The 21,434-nt window shown below is 38.9% G+C and overlaps 1 protein-coding gene across 1 annotated transcript in view; it reads right to left on the reverse strand.

Annotated features, from left to right (window-relative positions):
* Positions 1-21,434, reverse strand: part of LOC118238488 (doublecortin domain-containing protein 1-like) — a 176,162-nt gene that overhangs the window by 139,124 nt on the left and 15,604 nt on the right. The window contains 1 exon segment of the mRNA XM_035447056.1: positions 13,839-14,044. Within this exon segment, the coding sequence (XP_035302947.1) occupies positions 13,839-14,044 (206 nt within the window).

Genomic DNA, 21,434 nt, shown 5'->3' on the forward strand with positions numbered 1-21,434 from the left:
TTCCTTTGAGACTAGTACTCTAGAATTACTTGCTCTAGAGAAAGGGAACTGTCTATCCAGAGGTACAAGCTAGAAGCCTAAAAGCTATCCTCTCAATCCATGACATCTTGTTGTTCCTCATGCCATATATCCATGCCATCTCAAGGCTTGTCATTTCTCATTTTCTAAAGATCGTATAAGTCCATATAGATTCCCCATGTTAACTTGAACACCCTTATGGTGTTGCTAGGATCCTTACAATAATTACCTGATAATTGCCTGCATCCACTTTGATGCACTCAATTCTTTCTCTACCAAACATTAAAGTCATCTATTCAAAATCATAAACCTGGTTACCCTCCATTACTTTCCTGACTCAGATCCTTTAAATGACTCTTCAAGCCTTTTAGATGGCAAGGAAGAAAAAGACCGCAAGCTCCCTGTAAAGTCACACTTCCTCTTCATACACTGCTAGTCAAAATACAAGATATCACACATGAGGACTTGTTTGCCAGCTGATGGGTTTTTGAGGCTTTGCTCTAATAAACTTATTATTCCCTTATAGACTCCCAAAATGGTTAATGAGAGGTGGAGCTTGGTTGGAAGAAACGTATTACTAGGAACATGTGCTTGGGGTTGTATCTAGTCCCTTTCTGTATTTACTTCCTTCAGTTTTCCATTTATATTAGGAAAATACACATCTGACAACCCCCACATTGATAACATTCATCCTACAAATATCTTCTAAGCTTTATACTATCTAATACCTGTTCAATATTTCCCCTGCCACATGTTCCTAGTACCACGTTGTTCTGCCTGACTGTGGAGCCAGAAATAACAACAGACTGTGAACTAAAACAACCCTTTCTCTCATTACGTTACTTATGTCAGTCTTATGTCATAGTCATGCAGCCTGACCAACTTATACACTAACCTTCCTACTCCCAAAATGCATCTTGTTCAGTCTGCCCTGGAGCCTTTTCGTGTGTTGTTTTCTCTGATGGAGTGCTTCCACCATCAGTCTGATGTTTCTTATCTCAGAAGCTTTCTCTGCATCATCAGTCCACATTTAATATTTATTTTTACAAATGTCTCTGTCCACCTCCAAACTAAAAGCATGAGGACAGCAATGTGGTTAATTTGGTTCATCACTATGTCCTGGGTACTTGATAGACTTTAGTAGTCTTAAAAATATCTTGGGCAAATGAATGAATGCTGTTTGATACACATTATTCCTAATTCAACTTATTTTATCCTTAATCTCATATTTTTATAAAGATCCTAATGAATACTATTTATAAAGTTTCTGACATTTTTATAAAGTTAGGCTACAGGTAAAGCATAATTCCTGAAGAATTTTTTTCAGATAAAACGAATTCATTTTAGTGCCAGTGCACAGGCCTTATATACTATCTTTAGGAAATAAGTTTAGATGGTATCTTCACATTTACAGCAATGCTATTGGTTTCCTATTCAGTAACTATTCTCTGCCACACCATCATATAATATATGCAGTACAAATTTTCTTTAGGGATTCACCCTTGCACTTCTGACTCAATCTGATGCAAGGGAGGCAGCAATTATCTTGACTGGTCAGAGTTACCATGTTGTAGTGCCATGGTCACTGACAACGAATGGGTTGGGTTTGAAAACACAATTCAGTTTGGGACAGTAAAACATGAGAAAGGACTTCAATAAAGGCTTATTCATCCATAAGGAGTGTGGTTCTCTCCTCTGTCCTGACATAATTGCACCTAGGTGCACAACAGTCATTTTATTGCCACAAAACTACAGAGTCACAAGAACAGGCTGGAATCCCATCACTTCACATGCAGAGTGGTCCTACCTGGATTTCTTAGTTTCTTTTTTCTTATGTCTGTTTGAATAACAATTCTCTGCTGTTTGACAGAAAGTCACATATCTGTTAGAAAACAGCTTGAGGAAAGGATGTATGTTTCTCAGATGATGAGAATTGATATGTACTAACTCAGTATATACTTATCCAGCAAATGCATTACAGCAGCATTACTATGTGAACCTTTACTTACCAATTAATTATTTAATTAGGAATCTAGGGAAGAGTTTAGAATAAATTTATCAGGCAGAAAACTGTGAAGATGAATGGATAATTATGAAATTAATTCTTTGAATTACTAAAAATATTTCACCTTTTGCAATTAATTGTACATACTCGGTAGAAAAGAACTCCAGTTTATCATGAATCTGTTGAGAGTTCTGTTTCTACAGAATTTTTCTGATGACTGAAAGACTATCAACAGATTAGAAATTCTTAAAAAAAACTAAATGCATGTAGTAGCTTAAATCTCTGCTGAGGCCCATGTTTTACAAGTTAGATTCAGACTTATCTTTGCTAGTTTAACCTGAAGATCCTAGGATACCGGGTTTGTAGCCATTATGTGAAGTAAATTGAATATATTGTTCTGGATAAATCCTGGGGGCACATTTGCTCAACTGTTCTTCATCTTATTCTCATTAAGGCAGGTGACAGACATACAATGAGATATAATTATTTGCTCTCACTGGTAGTGACATGATTCTAATTTGTAAGAATAACAATTTCTTATCAAATTGTGTTCAATGTTGATATGATATTTTATGTTAAAATACAAATGAAAAGAAGATAATGGAGAAACTTTAATCTGTGAACACATACTCCTTGCTGTATTCTTTTAAAATTTTTTATTTATTTATTTTTGCTCGGCGTGGTAGCACACTCCTTTAATTCCAACACTCAGGAAGCAGAGGCAGGTAGATCTCTGATTTTGAGGCCAATCTGGTCTGAATAGTGAGTTCCAGGACAGCAATGGCTATTACATAGAGAAATCCTGTCCTGGAAATAAAAATAATAAAATGAAATAGTTGGGTGGTGGTGACACATGCCTTTAATCCCAGCACTTGGGAGACAGGCAAATGGATCTCTGTGAGTTTGAGACCAGTCTGGTCTAAAGAGCTAGTTCCAAGGTAACCAAGGCTAAATAGAGAAACTCTGTCTTGAAAACAAAACAAAACAAACAACAAATAAATAAAATAAAAATTGTTTAAAAAATTTAACTATATTATCTTCATATAATTAGTATGATTCTTACCCATGAGCAAGAAGAGGCCATTGGAAGCCTTGGAAGCCCTGGAGTTTTGGACAGTTGTGATCTGTTACACTGGTACTCTGGAAGAGCAGCCAGTGCTTTTAACCATCAAGTCATCTCTCCATCACCATTTTGTAACAGGCTTTACTTTTTTGGCCACCAACCAGCTCCCAAATCATGACATGGAAATTTATTAATTATGAATGCTTGGCCTAGCTTAGCCTCATTTCTGGCTAGCTCCTTTAACTTAAATTAACCTGTTTCTCTTTATGTGCCTTTTGCCCTGGGGCCTTTTTACCTCCCACCATGTCCTTCTTTTCCTGCTTCTTCTGTGCTTGTCGGGCTTGCAGCTCCTGGTTGGCTAGCCCTCTCTTTCTCCCTCATTCTCATCTCTCTTTTTCTTCCTCTTGTTCTTTTTGAGTCTAGATTTCACAAAAAGAACCTTTCATAGAAGGTAAATTAGGCATAAAATTTGGGACTCACTAAGATAGGATTAATGTTGGAGTATTTTCTCTGAATTTGACAAATGTGAATGGACTGGACATTATGAATATAATTCCTACCTGATAATTGTTCTTAATGAATACAGTTTTACTACATTAGAGTTAAAACCATTTCCTTTTTATTTAGACAAAGGGGGGAAATGTTGCAAGATATTTGATTATACTGTGTAAAGATGTGTCACTGAGATTAGTTTATTAAAAGGCTAAATGGCCAATATCAAGACAAGAAGGATAGAAGGGGCTCCTGGACAGAGAGAGCTCTGGGAAGAAGGAAGGCAAATTTGCCAGCCAGACATAGAGGAAGCAGGATGGGCAAGATGGAGATGATGTAACAAACACATAGAAGAATGTATATTTTAAAATATGGGTTAATTTAAGTTATAAGAGCTAGTTAGAAACAAGCCTAAACTAAGGCAGAGCTTTCATAATTAACAATAAGTCTCCATGTTGTTGTTTTTTTGTGACCTGGTAGTCCAAGGGAAAGTCCAGCTACACTTCCTAAAATGTATACATATATGAAGGTGATCTAAATAGAATTACCAAGTGGGGAAAATAAAGCACCAACTGGAGATCTCTCATCACCAAATGAAGATTCCAGTTCCAGGAATGCGTTATATTTAATCCAGATATTGGCCAAAGGGAGCTCCAAAACTCCAAAACCAAGGCTATTGATTGCTGTCAAAAACTTATGGTAAGGTCCAATTGCTAAAGACACCTACACAACTCACTCAACATGGAGTAGTTGAGCTGGTGTCTACATAGAGTGTTTACCCATACTGACTAGTGTTCACGGTTCTGGAAGGCACTCTGCAAGCTGCCAAGGAAGAAAGAAAAACACCAACTCAGCTACAAACCCTTTGGTCTACAATGGTGTCCTGCATGCAAGAAATACTTGTCTAATAGTGGCACAAAGCTTGTGGGCCTAACCAACAAATATCAAGTTGGATTTAAGAGCCACTCCATGAGATGGAGTCCATCCCCAACACTGCTTGGGTGGCCAAGAACTTGAGACTAAATATAATGAGAGACCTTAGAACCCTCAGTCCTAAATGGGATGTCTCTATCAATCTCCTCCCCTCACAGCTCAGGGAACTCTGCATAAGAGGTGGTAAAAATAATCTAAGAGCTAGAAGGAATTGAGAACACCAAGGAAACAAGGCCTTCTAAACATGGCAGAACCTTTGTACATATGAACTTTCAGAGAATGTGACAACATTCTCTGCACAGGGCTTACAAGGGTCTGGGCCTGATGACGTCCCAGTGCTGAGCAGGCAAGTGGGCCCAAGCCCATATCCCTAACCCAGAAGCTATCTCCTATTGATAACTGCACACAAAGGAAAAACTAGTTTTTTCTAATGGAGTCTCACTGGGTGTATAGATTACTCTTATGGCAAAGTTCCATGCCCAGAAGGAGATGACCAACACAAAACAAGCTCACAATATTTTTGGAGGGTTTTGACTCACAATGCGTTGTCTGTGAAGGCTATGTTCATAAGTGGGAGTGGTTTACCAGTGTCTTTAACACTGAGTAATATGATCTCTCTCTCTCTCTCTCTTCTCTCTCTCTCTCTCTCTCTCTCTCTCTCTCTCTCTCTCTCTCTCTCTCTGAAATGATGTCTATAGTTCTTTTGGGAGGGGTGGACCTCATGAGACCCAACTACAACCTAGATGGACTGTTGATGAAGCTAGTCTTGTGTAGGGCTTGTACAAGCAGACACCATTACTACAAGTTCATGGGTCTCCTTTCCATCTTCCAGCTCTTAACATTCTTTCAACTCATTCGTCTGTTATGTCCCCTGAGCTTTTTATTAGCTCTGTTTTTAGCAATCATTTGTTTTTACATACTAGTCATATTTTTCTTTAATTCATTGATCAAATTTATAATAGGTTTTGATGAGTCTTCTGTTAACTTCTTTTTGGTGTCAACTTCTACTTATTTACATTCCTCTTGGATACAGTCCACCTGTTTTAGGAGCTTCATGACTGCCCTAAAAGTTCAATAAGATCTTTCTTCTCCAGATGGTCAGTGAGCTAATGTCTCCTTACCCTGTGTATATACACTTAGTGTTTCCTTTTTCATCCCATTAGCTTTTCTCTCTCTGAATACTATGGAGTTCAAATCACAGGTGAGTAGCCTAATAGCCACACAGAGAAGCAGACACCAATGTTTCATTTCATCAACTATTCTCCAGATAGGTAACTCCTTCCTGGCAACTCTGCTCTAAACACTTCCAGACACTTCAGCCTCTCAGAACTTTGACATCTGCCTTCAGCTCACAGGCATCTCTGCACCTTTCTTGGATTCTCCCTTTCTAGACTGATCTGAAAACTACTCAAGTACAGTGGTGGAGTAAAGTGGAAGACATACTTTTATTTCCCCTTTTCTCTCAGGAATTACATCTGCTGTTTCATATCTCCTAATATCTAACCTGTTTGTCCCCCTTTTCCGTGGTTAAGAAGGAGATAACTTCCCTGACACTAGTTTCTCCACTTGACTGAGAATAATGCTTATGTTACACCATTCTAAAATAAGAGCACATTTGAGAACAAAATATAGGAAGAAGTGTATCTATACTAGTTTCAAATAACAAAACTTTACTTTTAAAAATAAGTGATAGTTATGAACCCAACATGATTTTGTTTCAAACAAACTGACCTAAAAATGTCTTGTGGAAAATCAAAGTAGTTTCATATTTTTGTAAGTTACCAGGAGAAAAATATTTATAAGCGCCACTTCAATGGTGATCTGAAGTCAAAATCCTCAGGGCCACCTTGCAACAGCAGCTCTGGTTTTCAGCAGCAGAGGGAAGCTGTGAGAGGTGCCTGCATCCCTCACTCTGACACTAGAAAATGACGTCTAGTTCTAACTGTCCCAACTGTGGGTAGCAGTTAAATAGTTCAATCTCAATGTTTCATGGTGTATGTCTGGGTGATTTCATCCACTTCTTCGACTTTATTATCTAGAAACCAGATAAAAGTCATCAAGAAACTTTAGTGATTGGGTACATATGGAGGCTAATCGAATAAACCCTTTAATTTAATCATCACATTTATGCTGATGTTCTTAGACCTAAAAATGTATTAAATATACAAAATGCAAATAAAAATAAAATACAGAAATGAAAAAAAGTAAATTTTGTCTGTTCAAAGTAATATAGTTTTATTGTACTGCACATAATTAATATTAATGATTGACCTTTGCTACAACCAATAAACTAAATAAATATTCAGAATGGAAATTCTTATTTATTTCTGTTTCATACATAGTGTGAATTCCACAAGAAAAAAATCTTAAATTACTTAAAACATTCTAAAAATTCTAATTATATAATACTCAAATTTCACATTAAATAAGAAAAGACATTTGGCTACTTATAGCCTCTTGTGAATAAAATGATATCAAATTCTATATTTAAAAATATTTTTTAAATCAGATTTTAACCCCTAAGGTAAAGACCTTAGATTTTTAAATTAATAATAACTAGTATCAATATAATTTTTCACAAATCTCATAAAAAGCTCCTAGGGAACTTCCAGCACACTGTGAATGCATGACCTCCCCTGTCGGAACCCATGTTCAACATCCTTAATCAAACTTTGTTACTCCAGGTGCTTCTTTTTGAATCTCTCTCAATGTTCTATAAATTATTCTAACAATACTTTTGGGAAGCTCTCTGCTCATTTATATGTGGGAATATTATGCAATGATATTATTATATTTTTAATTGAATTGGGCCTTTCTTAAATTAATTTTTCCTTAAGGTTTTATTTGTTTAGGCTTATTGAATAATTTTCAAATTAATGAATGCTGAAAACAACAGAAGTCAGGACTTTGTGGTTTAAAGATAGCTCATAAATGCTATGACTTACGCTACGACATATATAAGTAGTTGCTTGAATACTTACATGAACATTCAGTGATAACGTGGAAGAACAATTAATGAAATGTTTGCATTTGAATACAAGACCATATTTATATTTTCTAAAGCATATTTCCTATACAGAGATGACATTTTCTGCAAACTTGTAGGTGCTTTCAATTCCTGATTTCTGAACTATGAGTTTATTCTAATCTAGCAACTTCCTATGGTCTTTATTATTATTTTCCTCTCCCACAATAAACAATGTAAGAAGCATAGAAAACCAAGAAAGAACACTATGAAAATTCCATATTTTCACACAAAGAACTAAGAGATGTTTGAGAAAACAATATTACACAGATCTGATTACTAAACAACTTATATCAAAATAGCAAACTAATGGTACCCAGAAGTATTTACTGGTTTATGCACTAATTAAAAACAAAAATATTGAAAACCAATGGAAGGAGAGTTCTTAAGTTATAGTGGTACTGGGACTCATGTAAAGATATTTGTGAATATTTAAATTTCTCAGCTCCATGCCAAAGACATTCTCAACTCAACAGGCTTAGAGTAGAATGAATTCTATATACAAAACCCAGACAATTCTATTGCAGATGTTTTGTGTGTCATAAATGAGAACAATGCTTGTAGGAAGTGCGGCAGAAGGTATTCTCTTCTTTTTTAATTAATCTAATGTTATGTTTTCTTCACATTAGTATTGCAGTTTTTTGGAGATTCTCCAAAAACTACCAAGTGTAATAAAAAGAGATTATCGAAATGGCTTTTTATTTTAAAAATCCATTGTAAATATCAAATAAAAGAGCAACGCTTAGCCTCTTTTCCAAAAAAGAAAAAAAAAGAAGGTAACTTAGTAGTAAATAATTCAGAAAAGCTGAAACTTGAGCCACAAAATGTATTTCAGAATTTCTTACTCAGAATATTCACAAATCAGGTACTTGCAAAACTTGGGTTAAATCAGATGGATTCCATGAAAACAACTACATCCTCAGTTCTATTCCCTTCCTTTAAACCAAGCCTTCCAGAAGCTACTCTTTTGCATCAGAAAAGACAGGGTGTCTTTCTCTGAGGAGTAATTCAGAAAACTTGGGAATCAGATGTACTAGGGAGAGCTGATAGTGAAGGTAGTTTATGAAACAAAGGGGATTAAATGTAAGTACTTAAACCACACATAATCTCCTCTGCTTGATTACTAGCTGACCTGCTGAAATTGGCAGTCTGTCAATGATAGAGACAGAAGCCTATAGAAATGACAACTAAATACCTTATCATGAATAAAAATCCAAGTCCAGAAAACCCATCCCTTAGGATTTTGTAAAATCTTCAAGGAGGCCCGTTCCTTACAAGCCTATTTGTGTCCACTAGAAATTTTACTCATTTTTGAGTTCTTCAGGTTTAATTACTGATGGAGGATTAACTCATATTTAATGGAAGTCGTAAGGTAATATAAAACATTAATGCTTACTGAAAAAGAGGATGGACCTGAGTTAGGCTTCCCAGAACCTATATAAAGCAGAGGTGACAATGTGCATCTGTAATTCCAGTACTTGCATGGGAATCTTTGGAAACTCAAGGGACATCCAGCCAGGAGTTCACAGTGGCAAACAAGAGAATTGTGTCCAACATGGTGGATGGTGAAGACTAACAACTGAAGTTGTTATTTGAACTCCACATGTATATTATGGCATTCACTCATGCACACACACACACACACACACACACACACACACACACACACACACACACCATGAGGGAAGATACATTAAGGGAATGGGAACAGTAGAATATAAGTAAAAGAAAAATAAAGAGGGGTTTATTATGGTGGAAGAGATTAAATCTGTAAGGGAGAGAAGAGGATTGGGGAGATATGGATTCAGTTGGGGGCGGTTAACCAAACTGAAGGGAGTATGAAAAAGCCATATGGCAACCTATCATTGATGGGAATGTACTGTATATGTTTACCTTATTGATTGTTAAATAAAATACTGTTTGGCCAATGAGACAGCAAGTAGACGGGACTAGGAGTCAAAGGGGATTCTGGGAAATGTAGTAGAGAAGTGATGATCCAGGCAGAAAGTGACATAGCAAGGAGACTCATATTTAAGTGAAGATGAAACAGGAAGGACCCTCTTTTTCCTTCGCCTCCTGCAGCAGCAGGATGCGATCCACCAGCAAGGAGGAATGCCAATAAGGCGTCCGATAAGATAAGTCTTATAAAATATATAGATGTATGATAATTGAGACTGAGCTAACAGATGAGAATCCTAGTCATTGGCCAAGCTGCTTTGAACCTAATACAAGTTTCTGTTTATTCATTTGGGCCTAACTCGGGCGGGCGGGCGGCTGGCATAAAGCTCACACGTGGCGGTGGGGCTCAGGCAGCTTTTGCCGGAAAGATTTATAGTAACATACCATCTTTGAACCAAAATAAATAAATAAATAAATAAATAAATAAGAGACTGAAGGAAGTCATCCTGCATGGTAGTTAATGCTGTCCATAGAAGCAGTGGCCAACTAAATGAAGTTCCCAGTTCCCTGTGTGGATTCTTCTACAGAGGTTCTCAGGGAAGCATCAGAACCTCCCCCAAACAATATAGGCTCTTGTCAGTTCTCTAAGTTGTCCACTAGAAGTAGAGGATAAGACCACATTGAAGAAGATGTCTCACATCTCTGTTACAAGATGCAGAGGAAGCAATCTGGAAAAGAAACAAAATCCTTTCTACTGTCTAGCTTTTGAAGTTCCAGAATGCTAGGCAGGTTTTTGGAGGAGAAAAGGCATCATTGGTCTTATCTAGAAGTGAATCTATTGTGCCATCATGTGGGTAAAATGTGCCCACTTGTGCAAAAATGGCATGACTGTTATAGGGATAACCAACTGCCCGCCAATTGGATTTGAGGTTCACACCATGGCAAGGAATTCATGCCTGATACTATAACACCAGTTAATAACCCATGCCTAGTGAGGTCATAGGCTCAAGTAGGGCAACTAAATCAATAACATAGCATTAAACTGTCTTCTTAATATGTATGTTCATACCCATTTATAAAAGCTACCCTCAGCCTAAATCAGAGGAGCCTCTCTTTACAGTGAATATCATGAATGCAGAGTCATATCTGCCCAAGACGCTGAGAATAAATGATTGTTTAAGGTTCAGCCCTAAATAAACATTTACAGCATACCCTCTAAGACTTAGGGAACATAGCAGAAAAGGGAGTAGCAAATATATAAGGACCTGAAAATGGGACGAGGTCTATGAAGTGCTGTCCTCTGGAGTCCACTTAATCACTACAATCACAAACTCAATAGTTGTGCTGGGACCACATGAGACTGAAACTGTTAATAATTAGTCATAGAGAGGGGAGGAGCTTATAGGGCACTCCTCTCTGCTGAACTGTTAACTTTTGATGGGTTCTGGGAGTGTAAGAAATCATTATTTCTAGTTGTGTACTCACTCAGAAGATACTACAGAAACTCAGTGGATCACAAAACAAACATGAGAGAGTTGTAGATGTGGGGGAGGGTAGAGGCAGTAGAAAGGTGAGGGGGGAGGGGAGAGAGTGGTCAGTATATATTGTGTACATGTATGAAACTGCCAAGTAAAAGCTAAATTATTAGAAATCATAAAACTAAATCTCCCAGACAGGAAAACTGTTTTTTTTTTTTCATACGATTTACATTTAGAAAGTAGAAACTACAAAATCAGAACAGTAAGAGTAAAGAAAAAGGATATTGCCAAAGGAATAATCCAACAAATTGCTCAAGAGATAAAGATGTCACTTTTCACACTGAAATGATACCCACTCTGACTGAATAACCAGCAAGTTTTGGGGGAAAAATTCTCAAGCTCTGAAAAAAAAAATGCCTCTTGTAATTTCATTCATATAAAAGGGTATGCACAAGAGAGTAATGAATACAGAGGGAAGCTTGAAAACCAGGAAAGAGGAATGTACATAGAGAAGGGAAAGGGCCACCACCACAGGTTGGAGGTGATGCGAGACCCCAAGACAGAGGCCACAGAACAACCTCTGTAGATGGGAGTGAGGGGATCAGGGATCTCCTGCGTTGTTTCATTCATTTCATTAATTTCTTATTGTTTTCTTCAAAAGTATAATTTCATGACATCAATAAAGTTTATATAACACCAAGTGAAAATAGGAAAGAATTATTAATTGATGAGGAAAAAGCATTGCTCATAAAGGAGATACTGTTGTGTGCAATTTCCACACAACTTAGTAATATGTCTTTGGTAATTAATTCAAGAGACAATTGGGAATGAATAAAACTTCCCACCAGGATGCTAACCATAGAAAGTTAAAAATCTGAAGCTTTTATTTTCCATTAACTTGACATCTGATGACCACAGATTTTAAGTACCTTTATCATCCCAAGAACATTTAAAGATGTCTGGGGGAAGAGGTTAGAGTAAACATTATAATTTGATTTTTGACTAATATGCCTTCTTTTACTCATAATCCAATATGCAGGTAAAAGAAGAAAAGCCCACTTCCTACGTCCTCAGTAGATGCTTGTCCTAGTTAGTGTTACTATTGCTGTGATGAACACCATTACCAAAGCAACTTGGGGAAGATAGGAAATAAATTCGGATTACACTTCCACATCACTGTTTATTGCCAAAGGAAGTCAGGACAGGAAATCTAACATGGAAGGAACTGATGCAGAGGCCATGGAGGAATGCTGCTCACTGGCTTATTGACAATGGCTTGATCAGCCTGCTTTTTTATATAACTCAAGACTACCAGCCCAGGGGTGGCCACACTCAAAATGGTCTGGACCCTCCACCCATGAATGACTTAATTAAGAAATTTCCCTACCAGCTTACCAACAGCCAGATCATTTTCTCAATGGAGGCTCCCTGCTCTCCAATGACTCTAACTTTTGTCAAGTTGACATAAAACTCTTTAGTGACTGTGGTTACAAAACAACCATAAAAGTAAGTAGAAAAAAATATTATCATGATTAAAAAACTTCCTAATACCTAGTTAACTATTCATTTATTTTGAGCAATTTCCAAATAAAAACAGTTCCATACAATGAAAGTATCTATACCTAAGATGGACACCTATGTTGAGTTCATAATAAGGTTTTCTAATAATAAGAAAAATAAAAATCATTTCTATTAGATTTATATTTATGAGTCTTTTTTTGTTTTTTGTTTTTTGTTTTTTTGTTTTGTTTTGTTTTGTTTTGTTTTTTTTGAGACAGGGTTTCTCTGTGTAACAGTCCTGGCTGTCTAGGAACTCACTCTGTAGACAAGACTGGCCTCAAACTCACAGAGATCCACCTGCCTCTGCCTCCACAGTGCTAGGATCAAAGGTGTGCGCCACCACTGCAAAGCATATTTATGAGTCTTAACAAGAAACATTCATTGGGACCTTTCTGGATGTAAGGCATCATACTCCATGCAATACGTGACAGTGATTCTTTGTAGCAACTCCGTGAAGGGAGAGATACTGTTTTCCCCTTTTTGGGTGATGAACTGAGGCCCAATGATAGGCAATAATCTGAGGTCTCATAATCAACGGGCAGTAAAGCCAGAAAATGTAAATCTAAATGTGATGCTTGTTTCGAATGCTGGGATAGAGCACTGAGTTTGGACCCCAACTCCCATATCAGGCCACTCAAAATGGTCTGTAACTCTAGCTCTGGCTAGTCAATACCTCTGGCCTCCACAGGCACCTGCACACACATGCACACACACACACACACACACACACACACACACACACACACACACACACAGAGAGAGAGAGAGAGAGAGAGAGAGAGAGAGAGAGAGAGAGAGAGATAAAACCCCTTTAAAAAACTGACTCAGAAAGAACAAAAAACTTCTAAAAGACATGCTTTCACATAACAAGTCCAAACACTATTGTTTTTAAGTTTGTTTGATTATTACATAATTTTCCCTGGTCTATCCAAATTTATTTCTTAAATTTATATAGCTATTTTACAAATAATTTCAGTTATTTCAGACTTTATTTATACTTTCAAGGAATACACAGTACTTTTAGGTTTTATGCTAAATGAAAAGAGGCAGTTTGATATTTGAAGCTATGTTAGATTAATTTCAATATGAATATCTTATAGAACATTGAACCAACTAGAAACTTCCTCCTAGCATAAATATAAGTAATAAATGGCCAACTAAGTCAACCAAGTAAATACCATTATTTTGTTAAGATAATTCATGTTGTCAATGCTCCTAACACACTCCTAACTGTTTGGATACTTCAGTTAATATGTAAAGCCCTCTTAATATTTCAGTTTAATGTTTGACATGGTTATTTAAAATCAATATGCTTTGAAAGTCATCAACTTTAAATTTGATTCGTATTTTAATTTTAGAAGTTACCTTCCTCATTGTTTCCTTTCCCACTGTAATCTCATGCCCATCCTGCCCCATGCCATTCTTAAAGACTAGAATTCGTACTGCAGTCTTCTGAGCAAGTGTCTTCATCCTTCGGGAAAGTGCCGGCTTAGTTTTCTGTCTTTTGACATCAGTGGGAAGCATCAACCCATGCATTGTCCAAGTCACTTTCTTCGTTAACAGCAGATGGTCTAGAAGACAGTTTTTTTTTTTTTTTTAAATTCAAGTCAGTATTTGGCATCAGAATTTAAAGATGGACACATGCTTCCCTTCTCCCTATTTCCTATGTCATACACACTGGCCAGTCTCCATTTAGATGCTGGTTTTCTGAAATGCTACCTCAAGCTTCTCCAGCTTCCCACTAGCCATGACATAAGCTGTAGCAAGCTGTCTGCTCTGATCGCCTGCATAAATCATCATTTCTGAAGGGAACAGATGTTCAGGCTATGAAAGAGTAATACCACAATTTACTCCTAATTAAAATTCACCTTAGCATGCCTCTATCCCTGATCACGTGCACCTGGCTTCAGGGGTCCACTGAAAGGGTCCAGTGTCCTTTGCTACTGCAAAACAACGTGAGACTTGAACTCTTGTGTTCTTTCCTTTGGGGACACCCGCTTCTTCTCTAATACATTTCCTTTTGCTGTTGCTTTAGAGCTGACGACCTCTAATCAGTGACCTCCCCCCCCACCCCCCCCACCCCCGCACTTCTGTGAGGAGCAGGGAGGTGCTTTCTGAACTACTTCACTGAAAGTGAAGAACAGCTTTTCATTAACAGTTTACTTTGACCTAGACATTTTCAAAGACGTGTGCAAAGGGGATTTCAGTTTCAAACTCCCACCAACATGAATGGGAATGCAGCTAAATTACTATGTTAGGCTTCAAAAACTATATGGGTGAAAACGGCAAAGTAGCACATTACGTACTAAGCTGCTGTCAGTCTTCCTCTCTTTTTAAGAGGTTTCATTTCATAAATAAATATTTTTTACCTAAGGTGTTTACCTTACTCATGCATTCAATTTGCCTTAGATCTTATTTTTAAATTACACATTATACAGAAACACATTGATGCTTCCATCTGTTCTTATTTGTACTAATGAGAGAAATAGCTCTATTTATAGACAGCTAAGAACACGTAATTTATTAGGTATCTGCTAGCACTCACCATGAAGGAAATGGGACTCCTTTTACTCAGAAATGGCGCTTTCATACCTGTGCATTATGACCATAGCAGCACGATTGACAGCTGAAAGGTGGGAACCAAATGCCTATCAATGGACAAATGGATAAACTATAGAACATACATGATGGAATAGTGTCCAAACAGAAACGAATGAAATGCTGATATATGCTACAATGAGGATAAACCTCAAAAACATTGCACTAAGTGAAAGAAGTTACATTCGATTCCATTTATATGAAATATTAAGAATTTAGGAAAATCCACAGAAAGAGAATATGCATGGGTAGAGTTACCTGGAGCTGAGAGGAGAGGGGCATGGAGAGAAACTAAGTGAAACAGTCTCACCAGAAATGGCTGCATAAATAAGACTTTAACAATGCCAAGAAGTACAGGCAATAAGGACTGCTGGGAGAAGGAGAATTAGCCTTTCCCAGGGATGATCCCCCTTATTGGTTGTCCAGTTCAGTGATCAGCATTAAAACTATATACACACTAACCATAAAAAACAGACTCAGAAGATTATATTATATATATATGTAAATATTTATAAATATATATACATGTAAATATTTATAAATATATATGCATATATATTTGTGCACACATGTACATGTGTATGTAAGGATAATAATCTAAGAAAAAATGGCTACCAATGTGAGAGTAGCAGCACACATGGAAGGGATTCCAGGGAAGATAGTTTAGAGGGACTGGAAGAAGGAAAGGAAGGGGGAAAGTAATGTAATTCTATTTCAATTAAAAACATGTTTTTAGCCAAACAGATCTCTGTGAGTTTGAGACCAGCCTGGTCTACAGAGTAAGTTCCAGGACAGCCAGGGCTGTTGCACAGAGAAACCCTGTCTCGAAAAAGAAAAAATAAATTAAAAACCCATGTTTTTTAATGTAATATGAAAAAGGGGTGACATGCATGTGTAAAATCCTAGCGCTGGAGAGGAAGAGACAGGAGGATCCTGGAGGTGTGCTGGCCAGTCAGTCTCAGGTTAACTGAGATACACTGTTTCAAAAAATAAGGCGGGAAGCAATTGAGGAAGGTACCCCTGACCTCCAGAAGCATAAGCACATGCATGCCCACACACTGGGCTAACACATCCAAGTCACTCTATAAATGTTAGAATCTCCTACTGCCTACAGATCTAGAATAAATTCTTACATCAGGGCCCAACCAGACTCCAAAAACTTTCTGAGTAGAGGGAACTGCAAGAAACTGGTTATGTAAGTACAAGGAAATGCTGAGCCACAATCAAGGACAGTGTGCCTAGACAAAGACTGTAACAGCGGCAAGAAACAGAGCCCAGCAAGGCCAAAGAGGAAGGACTGCATTTGGATTTAGAGACTCTGTCAGGGGTTCCCTTTGGATTTCTAAAACAAGCCTAGATTGTAATAAAGTTGTAAAAATTCTTAAAAATTATATATATATATTATATATATATATATATATATATATATATTTAGGTTTTTGAGACAGGGTTTCTTTGTGGCTTTGGAGGCTGTCCTGGAACCAGCTCTTTTAGACCAGGCTGGTCTCGAACTCACACAGATCCACCTGCCTCTGCCTCCCGAGTGCTGGGATTAAAAGTGAGCACCACCACCACCCGGCTATGATTTATATTTATTTTTATTAAAAAATTTCTCATACATTTTGATCATATTATTATTTCCTTCCCCAAGTCCTCCAAGATCCTTCTCACCTTCCTACTCACCCAACTTCATGTTCCTTTTCTTTCTCTCAAAGAAAATAAAAGTTAAAACAAACTTTAAAAAACGTCTGTCTCTTTATGTCTGTCTGTCTGTCTGTCTGTCTCTCTCTCTCTCTCTCTCTCTCTGTCTGTCTCTCTGTCTCTCTCCACACAAACATAAAACAAACAAACACGTAGAGTCTATTTTAAGTTGACCAATTACTCCTGAACAGTGGGCCATTTGGAGAAAACTAATACTCCTTCCGCAGCAGGTAGCAGTTGTAAGCAGCTTCTGGGTTAGGGACAAGACTTTATGCTACCTCCCCTTCTCAGCACTGGCATTGTGTCTGATTTGAATCTGTGAAGGGCTTGTGTGTGCTTGCACGGTTATGTATGTATTCTTAAGGTATTCCCACTTTCTGAATTTCTGTTGAGATTGATAAACATGGGAAAACCCAAGTTTCCGTTGGTGTTATTCTGTCTCTGCCTCCTAAGTTCTGAGGATATAGGCATACGCCACTACAACCCACTCAAAATACACAAAAATTTATAGAACTAAAGAAAGTTTAATTTGTAATAAAATAGTACTGAGGTGGGTAAAACATGTTGGTGCTTTATTGAATAGGCAGCATAGCTAAAAGTCCAGAGCGTGGGATCTGAAGCCAGGTTCTTTGTACCTGCATCTGAGCCTTGCCTCTCTCTGTAGCTCTGGAACTTTGGCGGGGGGGGGGGGCAGCAGGGGCGCGACTTTATTTGATTTTGCTTACAGCAACCTGGAAGTAGGTGACATTGCCTTGATTTTTGTGGATGCAGAGAATAAGACTCGTCTGAAATAAACAAGTAGATCTCTCCAGTGTATAGAATAGATATATCTGAGAAAAAAGTTTCGGCTGGGTGACTGCACAGCCTCCTTCCCTAACTGTTACACTGTGTGTTTCCTCCAGTACATAAGTGCCTCAAGTAACAAGGAATTCTCATTTAAAATGGCCAGATTTCCCTGCTCCTCACCAGCTGTAGCACATGGGGGAGAGCGAGCCCTGCACTTTGCCTGGATAGTACAATAGGGCTGACCATGTTGGCAGAGGTATGGATGGGTGAGCAGGCCTCTAGGGTATGAGCATGGGAGAGCTTGCCCCACTATTTGTTTGTCATGCAGAGCTTTTTCCCCTTGCCCCTTGCCAGCTGCAGCAGATGGGAGAGCTGGCCCTGGAGCCATGAGAGTGGGAAAGCTGGCCCTGCCCCTAACCAGCTGCAGCACTTAAGAGAGCAGGCCTTGCACCTTGCCTGGGCAGCTCAGAGGGGGAAAGCTGACCCAGCCCCACCTGGTCTGCCATGTGGTGGTGGTGGCATGGGTGAGGGAACCCACTCCCTTCCCCCATCACCTGTGGCAGATGGGAGAGCTGGCCTCAGGAACATGAGAGCAGGAGAACTGACCTTGCCCTGTACCAGCTGTGTCACTTGGGAGAATGGGCCTTGAACTTCACCTAGGAGACACCATACAGCTGGCCCTGTTGGAGGAGGTGTGGATGAGCTTGCCCCAAGAACATGAGAGCAGGAGAACAGGCCAGCCTCCTTGCTGCCTGCTGCATTAGGTGAGCTAGCAGGGGCAGTGCTAGAGAGCTGGTTTCTGGGTACATTTTGAAAAATGAGATTGGTGTGTATTTAACAAAATGAGAATATGTTCCTTTCTGGGCAGCCAGCATCAGACACAGGGCATGGGACTATGTGATGCCCAACAAATACTTGTGAAATACTCAGCAAATGTTAGAACCAGAGAATGCCTAGTACTCCAGAAGTTATTGGGTTGATATTAAGCAATATTTTTTTCACTTGATGGATGTTTTCTTTGTATGTTATATTCCTGATGACTGTTTCATTGCTGTAGTTTCCTTGATGTATCATGAAGGATAACCCAGAAAAGCTGAGGCAAAATGTCCAGAGGCTCCACATACACTATGCATTGGCTTCAGAATTACAAAATCAACCGGGGGCTGAAATAAACTTTAAACATTATTGACTTGGGGGCTGGGGAAGTGGATCTGTTGGTGAAATGATTGCCCAAAAGCTTAAGGACCTATGTTTAGATTTCCAACACCCACAGAATAATTGTGGGACAGTATCTCACACTTAAATGTCACCAGGGGAGAGAGAAAAAACAGAAGGATCCCTGGAGCTTGCTGACTATCCAGTGTAGACAACTGGTGAGCTACAAATACAGTGAGAGATCCTGTCTAAAAACAGGAAAGCGAAATAATGATTGAGGAAGGCATATGACGCTGGCCTATGCCCTCTACATTATATAATAAGGTACCCAAATATTTATTGAATAAGCATATAGTGCCCATCTCCCCTGCAGTCCCTGTTGTGGACACTGTTCTCAGAAAAACTGCAAACAGTTCTTGGTCTGAGAAGAAAGGAAGACAGCATGTTGTGTGGCAGTTGCTGGGTCAGACGTATGCAGGAGCTGAGGGAACATGGGGTAGAGGCACCTCACAGAACACAGTGGCCAAAGGCCTCCAAAAGACAGGTCAGGCTGGCTTTGAAGGGTACATTCATTAGGAAAAAAATAGAAAAGCAAAATCTAGGAGGAAAGAATAGTGTTGGGTGAAGGCTGAGTCATGTGACATGCTGAGAAGACTGAGAACAGAGGTGGCATGAAGTAACTGGGCCGGCACCTCAGGTGAAGCTCTGAGTAGCGCCACATCACTCAAAGCAGGTCCTTCTAGATTTTTTAACAGACAGAACTATTCAAAAATTCTTCCATTGCATTACAGAAAATCCATTTGGCAACAGGGAACAGCTATTGGGGACAGAGGAGGGAAAGTTCTAGAAATCTGTCTCAAAATGTAGGTCAAGAATCTCCTATATGAGAACAGGACACCTTCTATTGAGAAAGATGAAGTGATGTGTTTATATCATATCTCTGAAGAAATGACTTCAAATCAAGAAATGTGGTCAGAAAGCTGATGGCAACAGTGAAAAGATTACATCTAAAGTCAAGAATAAAAAGGGAAGCAGCCTGGAAGGTCTGAGGAGCTCAGAAAAGACAACTCAGCTTCAGCCCCACTGAGGAAGAAGACAGTATTGGACAGCAGGAGTGGGCAGTGTGAGCACTAACAGAAACCTGAGGGTCTCTAAGGTGTGTGAAGCAACACTCCAGGCTGAGTATTAAAACAAGAACTTCAATTCTAGCCAAATTTACTTCCGAACATGTCTTTTGTTCACTGACTTCCTCAAACCCCAAAAGTCCCAGTTCCTAGGACAAAGACTCTCGAGTACCTTTCTAAGAATTAGAATCCCAGGGCTGGAGAGATGGCTCAGTGGTTAAAAGCACTTGCTGCTTGTCAATGGGACTCATGTTTGGATCCTAGCACTTACACTGGGCAACACACAACCACCTGTAACTCCAGTTTGAGAGAATCTGATGGTCTATCATCCAAAGGCACCTGTACATCTCTCTCTCTCTCTCTCTCTCTCTCTCTCTCTCTCTCTCTCTCTCTCTCATACACACACACACACTACAAAATACAAATACGAATATTTTTAAATGAAATAGAATCCCACTACTAATAATTCTCTCCCCCTCTACCACTTATCCTATGTTGGAATTACAAAAGGAGTGAGTCTGTAACCACAGGTCCCTCAGGACTAAGCAGTAGCTGTCCCAAGGGAAATTATCTTCTGTTGTTGTTTTTTTATGTGTATGTATCTTTTTTTAAATCTTTTTTCTTTCATTTTTTAAATTTAAATTAGAAACAAGATTGTTTTACATCTCAATCCCTGTTCCCTCTCCTCCCCTGCCCCCCACTAAGACCCTACCTATCCCATACCATTTCTGCTCCCCAGGGAGAGTGAGGCCTTCCATGGGGGTCTTCAGAGTCTGTCATATCTTTGGGATAGGGCCTAGACCCTCCCCCATGTGTCTAGGCTGAGGGAGTACCTCTCTATGTGAAATAGGCTCCCAAAGTCCATTCCTATGCTAGGGATAAGTACTCATCTACTACAAGAGACCCCATATATTTCTGAGGCCTCCTCACTGACACCCACATTCATGGGGTCTGGATCAGTTCCATGCTGGTTTCCCAGTGATCAGAGAAGGGGAGATGGACAAGATCTCCTGTTTCTTACTTCTAATAATAATTGTAAAGCACCTATACTACTTAAGAAACTATGAGAAGCAGGGTAGTGATGGCACATGCCTTTAATTCCAGCACTTGGGAGGCAGAGGCAATTGGATCTCTCTGGGTTCAAGGCCAGCCTATTCTACAGAGCTAGTTCCAGGATCACTAAGGCTATTACACAGAGAAACCTTGTCTCAAAACAAATAAAACATACTATGAGGAATATGAGAAGTGTCACATGCGCCTAGGTGTCCTGAATAGGATCCTTTCACTGTGTACAGCCAAGCAGGTTGCTCTGAGAAGGTATTCTACCTTTCTACTGACACCTCAATGGCTCACTACGTTTCATGCATTTGGTCCTTTACACATCCTACACATCCACTGAACAATAAATGCACATCTGTGACATCTGGCCAGGCCATGGGCCAAAAAATGCCAGTGAACAAGGCAATGGCAGTCTCTGCCTTAGGCAAATTTGGTCTGGGTGGAACACCAAACCTTTCATCAATAATTACAGTTTGATGATTATAAATATGGAAAAAGTCAAAGGGGGACATTAAGAATGCAATGTAGATGTATGAGC

The sequence above is a fragment of the Cricetulus griseus genome, chromosome 6 (genome assembly GCF_003668045.3).
Source record: "Cricetulus griseus strain 17A/GY chromosome 6, alternate assembly CriGri-PICRH-1.0, whole genome shotgun sequence".
Lineage (NCBI taxonomy): Eukaryota > Metazoa > Chordata > Mammalia > Rodentia > Cricetidae > Cricetulus > Cricetulus griseus.